This window comes from Herpailurus yagouaroundi, unplaced genomic scaffold (genome assembly GCF_014898765.1).
Source record: "Herpailurus yagouaroundi ecotype Mexico unplaced genomic scaffold, PumYag 163, whole genome shotgun sequence".
Lineage (NCBI taxonomy): Eukaryota > Metazoa > Chordata > Mammalia > Carnivora > Felidae > Herpailurus > Herpailurus yagouaroundi.
This window is the reverse complement of record NW_024412404.1, coordinates 60,119,346-60,134,742: the sequence shown is the minus strand read 5'-3', so window position 1 is coordinate 60,134,742 and position 15,397 is coordinate 60,119,346. Positions and strand designations below refer to the sequence as shown.

At 51.9% G+C, this 15,397-nt stretch overlaps 1 protein-coding gene across 5 annotated transcripts in view; it reads left to right on the top strand.

The window, feature by feature from the left end:
- The window catches only part of CHST15 (carbohydrate sulfotransferase 15), an 81,795-nt gene that overhangs the window by 43,681 nt on the left and 22,717 nt on the right, over positions 1 to 15,397 (top strand). For all 5 annotated transcript variants that reach the window (XM_040486698.1, XM_040486702.1, XM_040486700.1 and 2 more), the window contains exons 2-5: positions 2,101 to 3,165; positions 3,878 to 4,217; positions 5,940 to 6,086; positions 9,430 to 9,586. In XM_040486698.1, the coding sequence (XP_040342632.1) occupies positions 2,620 to 3,165; positions 3,878 to 4,217; positions 5,940 to 6,086; positions 9,430 to 9,586 (1,190 nt within the window). In that variant the 5' untranslated portion in view covers positions 2,101 to 2,619. The remainder of the gene's footprint in view (positions 1 to 2,100; positions 3,166 to 3,877; positions 4,218 to 5,939; positions 6,087 to 9,429; positions 9,587 to 15,397) is intronic.

Genomic DNA, 15,397 nt, shown 5'->3' with positions numbered 1-15,397 from the left:
TTGTAATAAGAAACCTTTGTTTGTGTTTGGGAATATTTTGCCCATTCCGTTGGGTCCGGATTTTGTGCATTCTTGCCTTAGAGCTTCAAAGACCATGTTTTTAAAAAAAATCTAATTAGACTTTCTGCAGCCAGAGACACAGAAGGGTGCGAACACGCTCCCCGCTGGGATCCTGGTGGGAGCCTTCTTTTAACCCGCTTGTCCTTGTCTTCAACATGTAAAAAAATGTTTTCTTGGCTTAGTGATTGGATTTCCAAGTAGGGGATCTTGCCCTTTTGTTTCTTTGGTTTGGAAGAATTGTTTGTACCAAGTGATGGGTCAAGGGTGGTTGAGCAAATGGGAGGCAGAGATGTGAGCCTTGAGGCTCCTGTCACGTCCCTCCAACTGCTCTCAGAGATGAGAGGGCGGCAGAGCCCTGGATGTTGGCCTGGTTCCAGGGCACTTTGCCTCCGCCCCCGCCCACACCACCCCGACTCCTCTGCTCTTCCCAGAACTGCCCTGACCCCGATGTCAGCCTTCACTAACTAGCATTTCTCAAGCTGGTTCCTTGCGACATTAGTGAAAATTCCATGGCTGGTTATGTTTTGGAAATTTTGTGTATTCTATTCCTCTCCTGTGGATCCACAGGGCTCAGTAGAATATTAAAGGCTTCAGAAAGTCCTGTTGGTAAAGAAGTCTGTTTGATTTTGTCCATCTTCCCTTTCCTCCGAGTAATTTAAGCACAAAGCAGGTACTGACAACGTGCAGAGCACTCAGTGGAAGACATTTTAGGAAACGTTGCTTGGCTATTGCTCGGTCCACATATTTTGATAAGGTGTGGGCCTTTGGGTTCAAGGGAAGGGAAGGTTTCTGCCGGTGAGTTCTCCGTGTTCAGCCTTCCAGCCAATACAAGGTGGCTTTAATGGAGGGTTAGTTAATCCCGCCTTGACAGGTAGGATTGTTTGAGGGCTGTATGTGTGTGTGCCGGGTCGGAGGGGAGTCCACTGCCCTTTGGGGTAATTCATTCTCAAGAGCTAAGGAAAAATAACGTGCTAGGATTTCCCATCTTTGATTCCACTTCAAATGTGCTTGGCCTTCACTGACCATGAAAAGGCCTAATAGTAATGGTCACTGATGACACGTCTTCATGTTGCCTACCTTTTAGGGGAGGCCAACTATGTGTAGGCATTCTGCAAACTCTTGGTGTGCGTTAACTAACTTAGTACTTGCAACAAGCTCATAAGGGAGATACTCTTACCCTGATTTTACTAGGGAGGGTGGCAAAGCTTGGACAGGTCACGTGGCTTACTCAGGGCCACACAGCTAGTTCACGGCGGTCTACCATTATTGGAAACTAAGCCTCCTTTTTTGCTCTTTTTACAACATCTACAAAGAAGTGTCATTTGGGCAACAATCTATTTTATAACCACAGAATTCTGTTAATGGATTTTTAAGAATCATGTTTTCCCCAGGATGATGAAAGTGAAAAATGATTTCAGGGTCTGAGTGTTATGTTACTCAGGAGAATACTGCACGTTGGATTTAATTGCTTAATAACTTAAAGTCAAATGGTTTTTTTTTTTTTATATGATACACTCTACTGAAGGAGAGAATCATTTCAGTGTTTCTAAATTTTCATTAACTTGTGCCTCCTAAACTGGTAATAAAGGTTAGATCTCGGTAAGAGACTCTTGGTGCTATTGGGAGAGAAAAAAAAAAAACATATTATCTCTGCATGCGCCTCTTCCTAACCAGGCTGCTTCTCGGGTATTTTGTTGATTTAATAGCACAGATATGTCCAAACAGTCACTGACCCTGCATGCATCCGAGAATGACTGTGAACTCCTGAGATTTGGGGATCTGGCACTTGGCTGTGGTGTGGCTGGGACACTAGAGGATATATGCGGAGCCACATTTGGTGGCAGAGCTTGAACCCCAAAGCCAAGCACTGAGGACCTGAAACGTCTCCTTTTATCCTGTGTGATTTTCTATGACTTCCTTGCGACGGAGCAGACTGGCTGAAACACAGGAGTGGAAAAGAGCTTCTCTCCTCGGAAGATGATCCCAGGGTTACTGCGATCATCGCATAAGGTACTAACACCTCTTTTCTCTGTTGTTTAGGTGGTCTGACATTTTAAAGGTTCTGCTCCCCCTGAAGAGGAAACATTTGAAGGGAACACGAGATGTGAAAGAAGAAATCTTCACGGGCATCTCCAAGGATGCAATGCCAACCCATCCCTCACTGAGACCATGATCTCTTCTCATCCCTTGGAAGCTTCCGTGTTCTCCAGCGAGAATTCTTCCCCTTCATCTTGTGCCATGGGAAAAACCTGAAGGGCAGGCAGAATTGTTCCCAGACTTGGGGAGTTTTCTGAGGTTTCAGCGGCTCTTACGGGACATGACAATTGGAGATCACTTCTTTTTGTTGTCTTTCAGAGTCGAACCAAAGAAGGCACTTCCTCATTGTCTAGTGCTTTGGCTCCTGCTCATTTTTATATCTGTTTCCGTTGCTTGTGCCTTAAAACCATCTTACGTAACCAGAAGACATCCTTAAAAAGTGTTCCGGCGCGACTTGCATGCATCTGGGCTCCGCAGGGGCTCTCCCATGGCTCTGTGGGCCAGCAGTCCAAGGGCATTACCATGAGGCACTGCATTAATTGCTGCATACAGCTGTTGCCCAACAACGAGCACAAACAGCAGGTTGGCTGCGGAGGAGGCCCCCTTCACAGTCACCTGGAGTGCCCCGCGTGCAAAGGAGAGAACAAAATTGTGCTTCGTGTGGACGGTAAGCAGATGAACTTGCTTGCTGTTCTCGAGGTGAGGGCTGAGGGCAGTGAGAGCTGGGGCAGGTTTCTGCGCTTCAAGAAGGGGAAGCGATGCAGCCTGGTTTTTGGATTGATGATCATGACCTTGGTGATGGCATCTTACATCCTTTCTGGGGCCCACCAAGAGCTTCTGATCTCCTCACCTTTCCATTATGGAGCCTTCCCCAGCAATCCCAGCTTGATGGACGGTGAAAACCCGAGCGACACGAAAGAGCATCATCACCAACCCTCTGTAAATAATATTTCGTACGTGAAAGACTACCCAGGCATTAAATTAATTATCAACAGCATCACAGCCAGGATAGAGTTCACAACCAGGCAGCTCCCAGACATAGAAGATCTCAAGAAGCAGGAATTGCACGTGAGTAGCCTTGTGCTAATCTCCATGGATTGATTGAGTTTTTAACATAGATGCTTCCTTTTCTGTGGCCATCTTTGGGAACACAGGAAGAAAAATGACGGGAAAAAAATGTTCTCATGTGTAACAAGGATAATTTGACGGCCTCACAGGTCAGAGTGCACTGGGAGAGGGCTGTCCGTTCACGATGTTTACACCAAGGAGGAAACTCGAAGTACCGAAGGGCGAAGCTAGAAATACCAGAAGGGCCTCCCCTTCTCACAGTTTCATCGCAGGACTTGAAACGCGGCCATGGTGGTTCAAGTTGCTTTTGTAGATCACCAGAATCCTGTGTCTATTGTGTCCTAATTAGTATTTTTGTCCCTAATGGTCACTTAAATACACAACTAGTAAAAAGATTCCAACTGTGAAATTTAATTAGATTGCTGTGCGCGCGTGTGAGAGGAAAGAAAGATAAATCATGGTGGAATGGATTTTGAGTAAGCTTTTATCTTCGTTCTCTCCAAATTCTAGTTTTATTTTGGTCTGAGGAGAAAACATGGCCTTGGCTATTTACCAAGTTTTGCTTTATTTTCGTGCTTAGCCATTGTCACATAACAGTTGAAACGCGAACACTGTAGTGAGGGTTAGGGCATGATCGCATCGCGGTTAGAACGCGTTCTTGCTAATTGTGCCCCCTCCGTGTGTCTCTCCCCTTTTTTCTTTTTCGTTGCAGATGTTTTCGGTAATCCCCAATAAATTTCTTCCAAATAGCAAGAGCCCCTGCTGGTACGAGGAGTTCACGGGTAGGAACACCACCGACCCCTACCTGACCAACTCCTACGTGCTCTACTCCAAGCGCTTCCGCTCCACCTTCGACGCCCTGCGCAAGGCCTTCTGGGGCCACCTGTCCCACGCCAGCGGGAAGCACTTCCGCCTCCGCTGCCTGCCGCGCTTCTACATCATCGGGCAGCCCAAGTGTGGCACCACCGACCTCTACGACCGCCTCCGGCTGCACCCGGAAGTCAAGTTCTCCGCCATCAAGGAGCCCCACTGGTGGACCCGGAAGCGCTTTGGTGAGCGCCAGCCGCCGCCGCGAGGGGAGGGGCCTGCGCGCTTCTTCCTGTCCCCGCCTCCCGCCTTCCTCCTAAAGTGGTTTCCGGCTCCCATCCCAGGTCCCATGATACCAGGCCCCGCCAGGGAGGGTGGGCAGGTCCCCGAGTCGCAGGGAGCAGACAGTTCGCTAATCCAGGGCCGCCCCCACTCAAACCTCCAGGGGGCTGGAACCCGGCTCCCAGTCACCAAGGGAGCATTTATTGAGTGCCGGCTGTATACAGGGCAAGGGGAAGGGTGCAGAGTCAGCAGCTGCTCTTCTTCTGAAGAGCTTTGGTACACCTGCCAGCGGTGAGTGGTTAAATGCCAGGTGGGCGTATGTCTGGGGCTGTCTGCCCCCAGCTCTGCACCCTTCCTGCCAGAGCTCCTCCCGCCCCCAACACCCCCCTGCCTGGGGAACACTACAAAGGCTGCCACGCTGGGTGAAGTTTGAGCTTCTGGCTGGCTTCTCCCAGGACCGTGAACACGTCATCTAGCTGCGTCAGGCCTGACTTGCTCTGACCTGCTCCGTCTGTCTGTCTCAAGTTCAGAATGAACATCACCTCGAGATAATTCCGGGCGACCTTGCTCGCAGCACAGCACCCCTTTGCCACAGGGGTGACCGTGGATACCGCCCCCACCCAGCCGGAGCCACCCTGCAGCCCTCATGTCACTGTTTCCTCTTAACCTTTTCCCTTCTGCCAGGAGATGTTTGGTCCCTTTGGCAGAGGTCAGAGCTCGGGTGGGACTCGAGGGCGTGTTTCAGGCAAAGGACCCAGGTTGCTTAGAAGGGAATCTTTAAAGTTTTCCTTAGTAGAACCTGAGTTTCGACCAAGTCCTGTTTGTGTTCTGACAAATTGACTTCATACTTTTGACGTCCTTCCCGGAGCGGATGAACAGGAGCGTAAATGTGTCTTCTGTGGTTTGGCAGCAGCGGCTATGGGAGCCACGGTTTCACATAGGGTGATCTCCCGGCACGGCTCACCGTTTGCCCTGATGAAACCCAGCTTCCCACTGGCAGGGAAGAGGGAAGCCCAGGAACATGCTTCTGGAATCCGATCCCCAGGGTCTCCTTGAACCTCTTGCTGTTTTGCACACGGGTGTTTTCTCTCCGCTTTCCGTTAACCTTGATGGTTGTGGTTTGGGACAGTGTGTTGTTAACATATTTCCACGTGAAACTTACCCGCTTTTAAGGCAAGGGGCACAGTTGGGCTGCATGGGTCAATGCCAAAATGACTCGTGGGTTCAACCGAGCGTTTGTCCCGGGACTGTTGAGGCAGACAGACAAGCTGCCTGATCCCACAGGCCAGAAACAGAAACTCAGATAAAAAACTCCCGTTTCTGTCTGATACAGCACGTGCCTTCTGGATGCCATCGCTGCTCAGCCACTTTAGGGCCCGTCTGGCGCACGTGGTGACCAGCCCCCGAGTCTCTGGCCCTCCAAGCAGATGCTTTTATAGATCTCGAACAGGCGGGCTGTCCTTGAAGCTGCCACTTGGGGCTGAATGGTGGCCTTCCGCTCCCTGAAGTGTGCACGGATTAAAGAGGACAGCCAGTTTGCAGGTGTCCTTCTTGTGAGCCCCCTCCTGCAGCTTATTCCGGTGGGCCCTGGGCCTTCCTATCCCTCTCTGGTTACTTCCCAGGAGGCCACCGTCCGGCCGTTGACAGTTTCGTTCTCAGTAACGCGGGCTTCTTGGTTCTCGTAGGAATCGTCCGCCTGAGAGATGGGCTTCGGGACCGCTACCCCGTGGAAGATTACCTGGACCTCTTTGACCTGGCCGCACACCAGATTCATCAAGGACTGCAGGCCAGCTCTGCAGAGGAACAGAGCAGGATGACTAGGATCATTATCGGTACGGCTTCTGGGCAGCTCCCACCGGGGCCACTCCCGCCCCGGGGTTGGGCCCCCATTCCCCCCGGGCCCCTTCTGCCCTGACGCTGGCCCAGCTTTTGCTCTGCCCGCCGGGAACATTTGCCTGACGCCGGCCACCTCTGTTGAAGGTGCACTTCCCGACCTGGCCGTCGGTCTCACCCCTCCGTGAAACGTTGACGTCGCTTACGCGATTTCTGTAAAGCAGCGACGTTTAGATTTTTTTTTTTTTAACTTTTATTTATTTTTGAGACAGAGAGAGACAGAGCATGAACAGAGGAGGGGCAGAGAGAGAGAGGGAGACACAGAATCTGAAACAGGCTCCAGGCTCTGAGCTGTCAGCACAGAGCCCGACGCGGGGCTCGAACTCACGGACTGTCAGATCATGACCTGAGCCGAAGTCGGACGCTTCACCGACTGAGCCACCCAGGCGCCCCAAGCAGCGACGTTTTGTAGGCTTTTTTTGTTTTGTGGGGGACTAAATGTTACCGGAAACGTTTTTGTCTTTTTTTTTTTTTTTTTTTAAGTTGACATCTCTTTGTCTTCATTTAAACTAAGCGCACACGCTTAGTACTGATCTAAGTTTGGATGGGGCATCGTAATCGCCGATAACCAATGAGTCGATTTAATATTGTGGCTTTTGTAGTCCCTGGCCACTGGGGCCCGGTAGAGAGGGATGCAGTCTCTTCCTGAGGCAGACGCAGCCCTAACACATTGTTGGTGACTGATTGCTGTTGAGAAAGCCCAGCCCTTATCAACTTAATGCCTTTCGACATTCACAATGAGGTGGTTTGATTAATAATCACTTTTTTCTTTAATTCACAAGAACGTTTTATAAAAAATAAAAAAACCTGTCTACCCGCTCTTTGTATTGGATTCAGCTTAGGAGAAGACATTTATCCACTTGCCTCTTCTGAAAGAGAGAAACCTAATCACATATTTTGCTTCAATTGGTTACCTAAGGCAGCAATCTGTTTTTTTTTTTTTTTTCTTTTTTTAGCATTCCTAAATGTGTTATATTTTGATTCTCCAAACTCCAGGAATCTTTTAGCAACTCAGAGGAACTGTAATCAGCCATTTGAAACGTGGCCTTGCTTTTGACTCTCCTGTCCAAGGAGATAGACTTACACGCCTAAGCTCTGATTTATTTATGGTTTTTTAACTCACATCAAGTGCTGAGAGCCAGATGAGATCATACCCCCCCCCGCCCCCCACCCCAGTAGTGCGAATCGGCTGCTAGCTACTTTCTTCCGGCCTTGGGTCCACACACCTCAGCTCACAAGTCGAATTAATATTTGATTGTGACTCCTACACCGTATGCCTCTGGGAGAATCTCATGTTCTTATGAAAGAGCTAAAAATACACATCCTAGGGCTAGGAAATAGAGCCTAAGATAATGAATGAAAAAGGAAAGCCTTAGTGTGCTTTTCTAATTTTACTTCCAGATTTAAAAAGAAAATGAAGGGAAAAGTTTGCCGCCCTGATACTTACCTAGAACAGAGTTTGATGAGTTTCAGGGTAGTGGAGAGGCAGGTGCAAAGCTGGCGGCTAAGGCCTGCCTGTGCCACCAGCCGGCTCTGAGACGTGTGACGAGTCGGTCTTGGCGTTCCTGAGCTTTAGTCGGCACGTCTGCACCATGGGGCAGAATGGACCAGATCCATTCTGGCTCCTGCGAGCCCTGAAATGCGATTCAGCTCTGCTTCAGCTTCCTCGGGTTAGGTCTTTGGTAGAGCAGAAGTGTCTTCCTTCACCCCTGCTCACGGGTCAGAGAGAGCCTTTCCTCAGTGGTCTGGGCCAATGGCTGGAGTCACAAGGGATTCCAGTGACCAGATTCTTGGGGGTGGGGCTCCAGACACACGGAAGGCAGGCCCCTCCCTCTGCTCTGCCCTGACAAAGTGCTCAGCTGGGGATCTGACTGTTGGTGGAGTTGTTGATGGAGTCTTCCCCTAGATTGTAAGAGAGGAGAAGGCAGGGGATTGTCTGTCCCGTTTCCTTTCTCTATCCCTAATGCCAAGCACACTGCCAGGCACTTTGAGACACTAGATGAATGTTTTCTGGATGGATGGATGGACGGACGGATGGACAGACGGGTGGAGGGACAGACGTTTCTCTGGTTGCAGAGCTGGTTTATGTATGAGATCTGACCGAATTTGTGCCACTTTGGTTTTAGATACTTCCCTTGTTGTAATATTCTCCTATTCGTTGTGAGTAGAATGTTCAAAGGACTTCTGACGGGCGTGCCTTGCCTGTATTGTACGGTATCATCTTGAAAGAGAGGAAAGACTAGCACAGAAATGCTCACCTGGATGTGACTGAACATCCTAGAAGAGCCAGGGCCCTGCCACCTCCCCACATCTTTGTGACGCACTCATCCCCGATCAAAGAAACTCGTCTTTTGGCTCAGATTTTCCCTGAATAAGTGATTTTGAGATGTATCAAGTACCCATGTAAAATGTTGGGAAATTGCATTGGTATGTAATGGATCGATTTGCGTCTCTTCTGAAATCTCTGAAAGCTCTGCTAAAAAGAAAAAAAAAGTCAGGGAACTGGTTCAAGTGTCGGAGAGGGAGACGCGGAAATGTGCGTGCCTTGGCCTCCTCCCCGTTTTAGAATGCGTGTTGAACGTTTCCTCCTCCGTCCGTGCGGACCATCGTAAAACCAGGGCCGGGCCGGCGGGCCGTCTACCCAGTCCGTACTGAGTGAATGCCAGCTGTGTGCGGGGCGATGGGGTGGCGGGCCCGTCGGACGCAGCACCTGAGACTGAGGTCCCGTGAGCCTTCTCCGCACAGCCTTCCTCTCGTTTGGTCTCAGAGAGTGCCCCGGACCGGCCGTTGTGATTGAACAAAAAAATCTGATGCTGATTGCCATCTAATTTCCTGAAGAGGCTCCGTTTCCCTAAACTACTCTTCCATCCCTGGCACTTGGGGAAGGAAACGATCTAGTACATTCTCAGTGCGCCCTTCAAATGCCACAGAGCTGTGTGCCGTGAGCAGAGTCAAACATCGTGAAATTGGGAGGCCAGATGCTGGCAGAGGGTTTTTTTTGGCACATCCTGGAGAAGAGCTGGGAAGGAGCGGATGCTCCGTGGTGCCTAGATCACCTGGATTTCCAGACGGAGGCCTTTGGGGGGAAGCGGGGGAAGTCGCCGTGGCAGAGGGTCGTGACTCTTCCTGGAGTCCCTTGCGCCGGTGGTGGTAGACCAGCTCACCCGTCATGGCTGGTTGAGGGGAAGGCATCGATCGGAGCCCAGTTTGGCCCCTAGCACAGGCTGCCCCGCGGGAGCCCCTAACTCAGCACCGCTCATTTGCGGCGTTCTCTGTTTCTAGGGGAGGCCAGCGCGTCCACCATGTGGGACAACAACGCCTGGACGTTCTTCTACGACAACAGCACGGATGGAGAGCCGCCCTTTCTGACCCAGGACTTCATCCATGCCTTTCAGCCAGACGCAAAACTGATTGTCATGCTCAGGGACCCCGTGGAGAGGTGAGCGGTTTGGGTTTCGTGCATTTGGGGGTGAAGAGGCAGTTTTAAAGACCCGCCTTCTCATCATGAGCAAGATCTTGCCTCTTTTTTTTTTTTTTTTTAAATAAACAAGCTTAACTTGCAACGTTACTGCTCTTTCTTGTGTAAATGTTATTCTTGGTGCAGTCTTCCTTGGGTCTAAACAAATTGTGGATTGTTTTCTTAGTCTGACCACGGTCTTTGGGCCGTCCGCCTCTGGCCTGGGGACGTGGGCCCTTCCTTGGGTACCGTCAGGGCACGTGAAACCCCCTTGGAATCAGGGGCGTCGGGGTTTGCCGAGCGCTTTAGCTCCCGCGATTCCTTGTGTCACGACCCCGTCAGCTCCGCTGAGTGTTCCGTCTCCAGCTTTCCTCAAAAGGCCAAAAGGAAGAAAAATGACAGGCAGGGCTGCTTTGTTGTAGAAAGCCGGGGTCGCCCCATGTGACTGAGGCACAGCTGGCGTGATACTGAACGGCGGGGCTGGGCCGGCACTGGCGATGCTCCGATCGCACCAAAGCCTGCGTGGACGGCGGAAGCTCAGGGCTTCTGGGATACTTAGCCCAGCGGTCCCCGTAGTATCACCACATCGGAGACGAGGGGCCCGCAGGCTGGTCCAGGATCCTGGAGTGGGAGTCCTCGAGCCCTGTGATGACCAGTCCAGCTCCGTGAGACTCTTCTTCCTCTTGTGAAGCCAGATCTGTCTTGTAGGAGTATCCGCACTTTGGATCTGCTTCTTCCCCACAGAGTCACACAGACCAAGTGTCATGCTCCCCAAATGGCAGCGCCTGCCACATTGGAAGACAACAACCAGGGCCTTCGGTGTCTCGCTTTTCTTTGGGCTCCGCGTCTCTTGTTATGGGCGGGGTTATGCCTCTCCCAAGCAGGTGCTGAAGTTCTAACCGCCCCCATACGTCTGAGGGTGACCTTGTTTGAAAACAGGGCCTTTGCGGCTGGACTCGAGTTAAAATGAGGTTCTGTTGGACTCGGGTGGCCCCTAATCCGGTGGCTGATACCCTTGTGAGAAGAGGAAATTTGGACACAGGGACCGGGAGGACACCACGTGATGGCAGAGGCGGAGATTGGAGTGACGCGTCCGCAGGCCCGGGAGCACCTAGGATTGCCGACCACCGCCAGCAGCTGGCGACGGGTCTGGCACAGCCCCTCACTCAGCACCCCCTGCGGGAACCCGCCCTGCTGAAGCCAGGATTTCAGACTTGGAGCTTTCAGAAATCCCAAAGAATAAAAATCCCGCAGTCACGGGCCCACAGGTTGCGGTAGAAACTAATATCCCCCTAATATCTTTCTTGGATGGCATGCATCCGGGGCCTCGTGTCCTTGCCAGGGATAGCAATAAGACGTTCTTGTTGTGGAAATTTTAGGAAATACACTGGAAAGCTATAAAGGAAAACTGTTATAAAAAGCAGCAATAGTCTCCCACCAGCTTACCTAGGCAGATGTGTGTGTGTGTGTGTGTGTGTGTGTGTGTGTGTGTGTACACAACTGTCTGCACATCCAGTCTTACACCTGCTGCTTTTGTTTCACATTCTCGCCCCCAGGAGGACTTGCCTTAAAGTCCTGCCCTGGTCACTCCCTGCGTTTATCTCTGTGTCCCTTTGGCGGAGCTCTCGAAACGGCCCCTGCAGCTCTGACCGTGGCCTGGTCAGAGGAGCGCTGGCTTGTCCCCCTCTGTCTGCGCTGCGGCAGGCCCTCCTCGTGCTGCACCACGAGGCACATCTTTGTGCCCCGGATGCCGCCACTCTGGTTCTGTGCGTCTCCTCGGGAAGCCACCCTGTCTGGTTCCGAGGCGGCCGCTGACCTCGGAGCAGCTCGCCACATCCTACCTGCTGGTTCCCACGGTTGGGAGGCAGGGATCGGCCCTTCTGCTCAGGGAGTGGGCTGCCTAGCCTCCTCCCCAGCCGGAGAGCGGTTGACACAAACCGGAGGTGCGCTCGTGTAGACGTGATTATGTAACTGTCAGCCTCGGGAGGAAAGGCTCCATGACTGAGTGACCCCTCGCCGCCCACTGAGGTGTTTTCACAGCTGCTCTGCCCTCCTCCCCCAGACCGCCTCCAGCCGCAGCTCCCAAGGCTGGAACATTCTCTCAAGAGTATGCTTCCTGTGCACTGAATGTCTTCCTGTCACCCTCCCTAGTTCCTCATTCTGGGGGAGGTCACGCTGTGTCTCAGGCTCAGGGGCCACGGGAGTGAGCGCTGCGACATCGTGTCACTCCCTGGGCATAGAGGGGTGGGGACCGGTGTGGTGTGGGTCTGGTCTTGTTCAGCGTGTGCCTGCCCCGTCCTGGGCCCCGGGCATGGGAGCCCACGGCTGGTTGCAGGACAGGCATGGCTGTGGTTGTTAAGGTCTGTGACTTCAACCAGAGCAAGAGGGAGGCTGAGAAGTGACCCAGAAGAGGGAATGAGCTCCTAGTGGGGAGGTCTAGAAGAGTTACTCTGGAGGAGCTGAAGCCAGGCTGGGTTTTGAAGGCTGAGTAGGAGTTTGGCAAGTCGACAGAGATGGAGTGTGGTTGAGAGGAAGAAGCCTTGCGAGCGGGGAGAACAGTGAGGGCAAAGGTAAAGACCACATGTTCTCTGGTTGGGAGGGTGGAATCACCTTTCCTAAACACGTCCCTTTCTTCCTGCAGTTCTCGATTGTACCTCCGAGGACACAAGTGCCATAAGGCGAGCCTCTCAGTGGGGAGGGCCGTGGTGCTGCCCAGATTCAGACAGCTGAGCCAAGGCAGGACCTGCCCAACTTGTCTCTAGACCCAGCCAAAAGTCGGCCTGCCTTTACAAGACTTACGGGCCACGAGACGGCCGTTTCAAGTAGTCCCAGGTTGTGCCTCCTCTCTCCCCTCCTCCCCTCTCCCCTCCCCTCTCCCAAATACTCCGTTTATTGTGAATACTCTTGCCTTTCTAGTCCTCAACAGGAAGAGTTGGTCCATTTGGTCCTTTCTCGAACCCTGACCACATGTTGGGCATGGTGCCGGGGGCTGAGCATATACATTATCTGTGAAAGATGAAGGTCCATCCAGTGCCTACCCTCTGGGGGCTGGCACGTTTCTGGAGAAGTGAGGCCTTGCCTGCCTCGTGGCAGACGTCGCGGTGGCTGCCGAGGAGGGAACGGCCCGATGCCACGATGGCAGCCCGCATCAGGAGGCTAACCCCGTCACTGAATCGCCTGCTGCATTCGGCACCGACTGCCGTATAACAGTTCACCCCGAAAGTCAGCAGCTTAGAACACCACACACTTACTATTGCACAGTCTCTGTGGGTCAGAACCTGACCCGGTTTACTGCATCCTCTCCTTCGGGCTCGCTCTCAAGGCCACAGTCAGGGCTTCACCGTGGTGGGGTCTCATCCAAAGGCTTGACCGGGGAAGGCTCTGCTTCCAAGCTCTCACGGTTGTTGGCAAATTCAGTTCCTCAAGGGCTGTTGGAGGGAGGGCGTCCGTTCTTCGCTGGCTGTTGGCTCGAAGCTTCCCTCAAGGCCTTGCTGCTGGATCTTGCCAACAGGGCTGCTTTCTTCATCAAAGCCAGCAAGGGGAGAGTCAACCAGCAAGTCGGAAGTCACAGTCTTTTATAATCTGATCGCTACACTGTCCATCCATCACCTTTACGTACTCTGTCGGTTAGAAGCAAGTCACAAGGTCCGGGCCACACTCGAAGGGAGGAGGTTACATGCTCTGAATGCCAAGGAACAGGGATTTTTGCCCTGCACACCTGCCCTCCATTTCCCTGTCTGATCCTCCCAGAGACCTGGGTCCCAGCCGTGCAGCCAACAGCAGAGAAGCTGCCGGTGTGATACCCCATCCAGAGGCAGAGCCCCCCCCCCCCCACCGCCCAGCGGGGTGGGTGGTCATCTGCACCTTTTCTGTGTGGGCTACTGACAGAAACAGCTGTTTTGCTGCTTTTTAAGCATTTATAAAAAATATGCAACAGTAGGGATTTCTTCTTTTTTTAAACCCGTGGCTCATGGCCTATCCTAAGTGGCTGGCTCGTTCGCCATCCCAGCCAGAAAGGATGATAGATATTCAATGTTCAGGTCACTCGAAGAAACACACCCTTGGAGCCCTGTTCCCTTTAGTCTAACTGGGGCCCGGGCCAATAGCCCACTTGGGTCGTCCCGTGACCTCGCTCTGCCGTGGGGACGTTCCGCGGTTGCCTGCTGCCAGTGGGATTAGGCTAAACTTTTCTTTCCATCTACAAATTGGCGGGGGGTAGGGGTGGATTTTATTTCTAGTTTCAGATTCACATGTAGCATTATTTCTAGAATTGATCCAAGGTAGAGGGTTTAAAGATACTGGAATTGCAGGTAGAATCAAATCAATCACGTTTAAGTTTCCAGAGAAAGATGTAAATGGTAAGTTAGCCCATTTCTCCCCTTCTGGAGGAGAACACAGGAATGGTGGAAAGTGGGTAGGCTGGTGCTTGCGGCCAGAGGGGCCAGCCAGGCGTCCTGTCGCAAGTTTCTCTGTGTGAGAGATAATGATGGTTTAAAAGAGTGAAGCATTTCTAGGCCACATTGGCCTACTTAATTAAAAAGCAGAATTTTCTTCATTTAATCTGACGCTAAAGTGGAAAAGACCGTTCTTTTCACTGCCTCTCACGTTAGCCTCCTGCCTCTTCATCTGCAAGAGGTTGGTGGAGTTTGCCTCATCATTTGGAGACAGCCTCCATTACAGGTGCAGAATGGCTGGAAGGTGCTGGCCCCTCGGACGTAGTTCACTCAGGGGACACTTGGAGGGTAGGGTCACCACAGCATCTGTCAAGAACTTTACCACGTCTCTGTTTTGGGTTTCGTTCTGTATGTAGTTTTTTTTTGTTTTTAATTTTTTTAACGTTTTATTTATTTTTGGGACAGAGAGAGACAGAGCATGAATGGGGGAGGGGCAGAGAGAGAGGGAGACACAGAATCGGAAGCAGGCTCCACGCTCCGAGCCATCAGCCCAGAGCCCGACGCGGGGCTCGAACTCACAGACCGCGAGATCGTGACCTGAAGTCGGACGCTTCACCGACTGAGCCACCCAGGCGCCCCTCGTTCTGTATGTAGTTTTAATGCAGGGTGCAGCAACGACCCCCACAGGGATGCTTGGTTTTCCTGTTTTACGATGACGAGTCAAACAGGAAGGAGAGCTCCGCTAAGAGTGAGAACTTGATTTTGGCCCAAGCACCATGAGCCTGAGAACCTGGGGCATTGTTTTCTTCATCTGCTTGTATAAATTGATTTTTTAAAGTTTATTTATTTATTTTGAGAGAGTGAGCGAGTGCGTGTGTATGGGAGGGGCAGGAAGAGAAGGAGAGAGAGAATCCCAAGGAGGTTCTGTGTGCTGTCAGCATAGAGCCCAACACGGGGCTCGAACTCATGAGGCGTGAGATCGTGACCTGAGTGGAGATCAAGAGTCAGACGCCTAACCCACTGGGCCACCAGGCCCCCCCTAAACTGATTTTTTAAACAGCCCACTAGTGTGGGTCAATAATTAATCTATTTAGGACGATGCCCTAGGAAGGGAAGGAATGAAACACTTAATGAAATGCATCCATTTACATGCAGTTGATCATTAGGACAGAGTAAAGAGCGATGCTAAGCCTTGGGGCAGGAATCCTGGTTTCATGGATGTTACTCCCAGCGAAGCGGGTGGTAGGATGTGTGAGCGGTGAGTGGCAAACCAGGGTCGCCTTGTAGAGTCATAGCTCTGGGGACCAGATAGTCTGAATTGGAACCCCAGCTCTGCCACTCACTGGCTGTGTGGCTTTGAGCAGGTTATTTGACCTCGCTGTGTCTCATTTCCTTATCG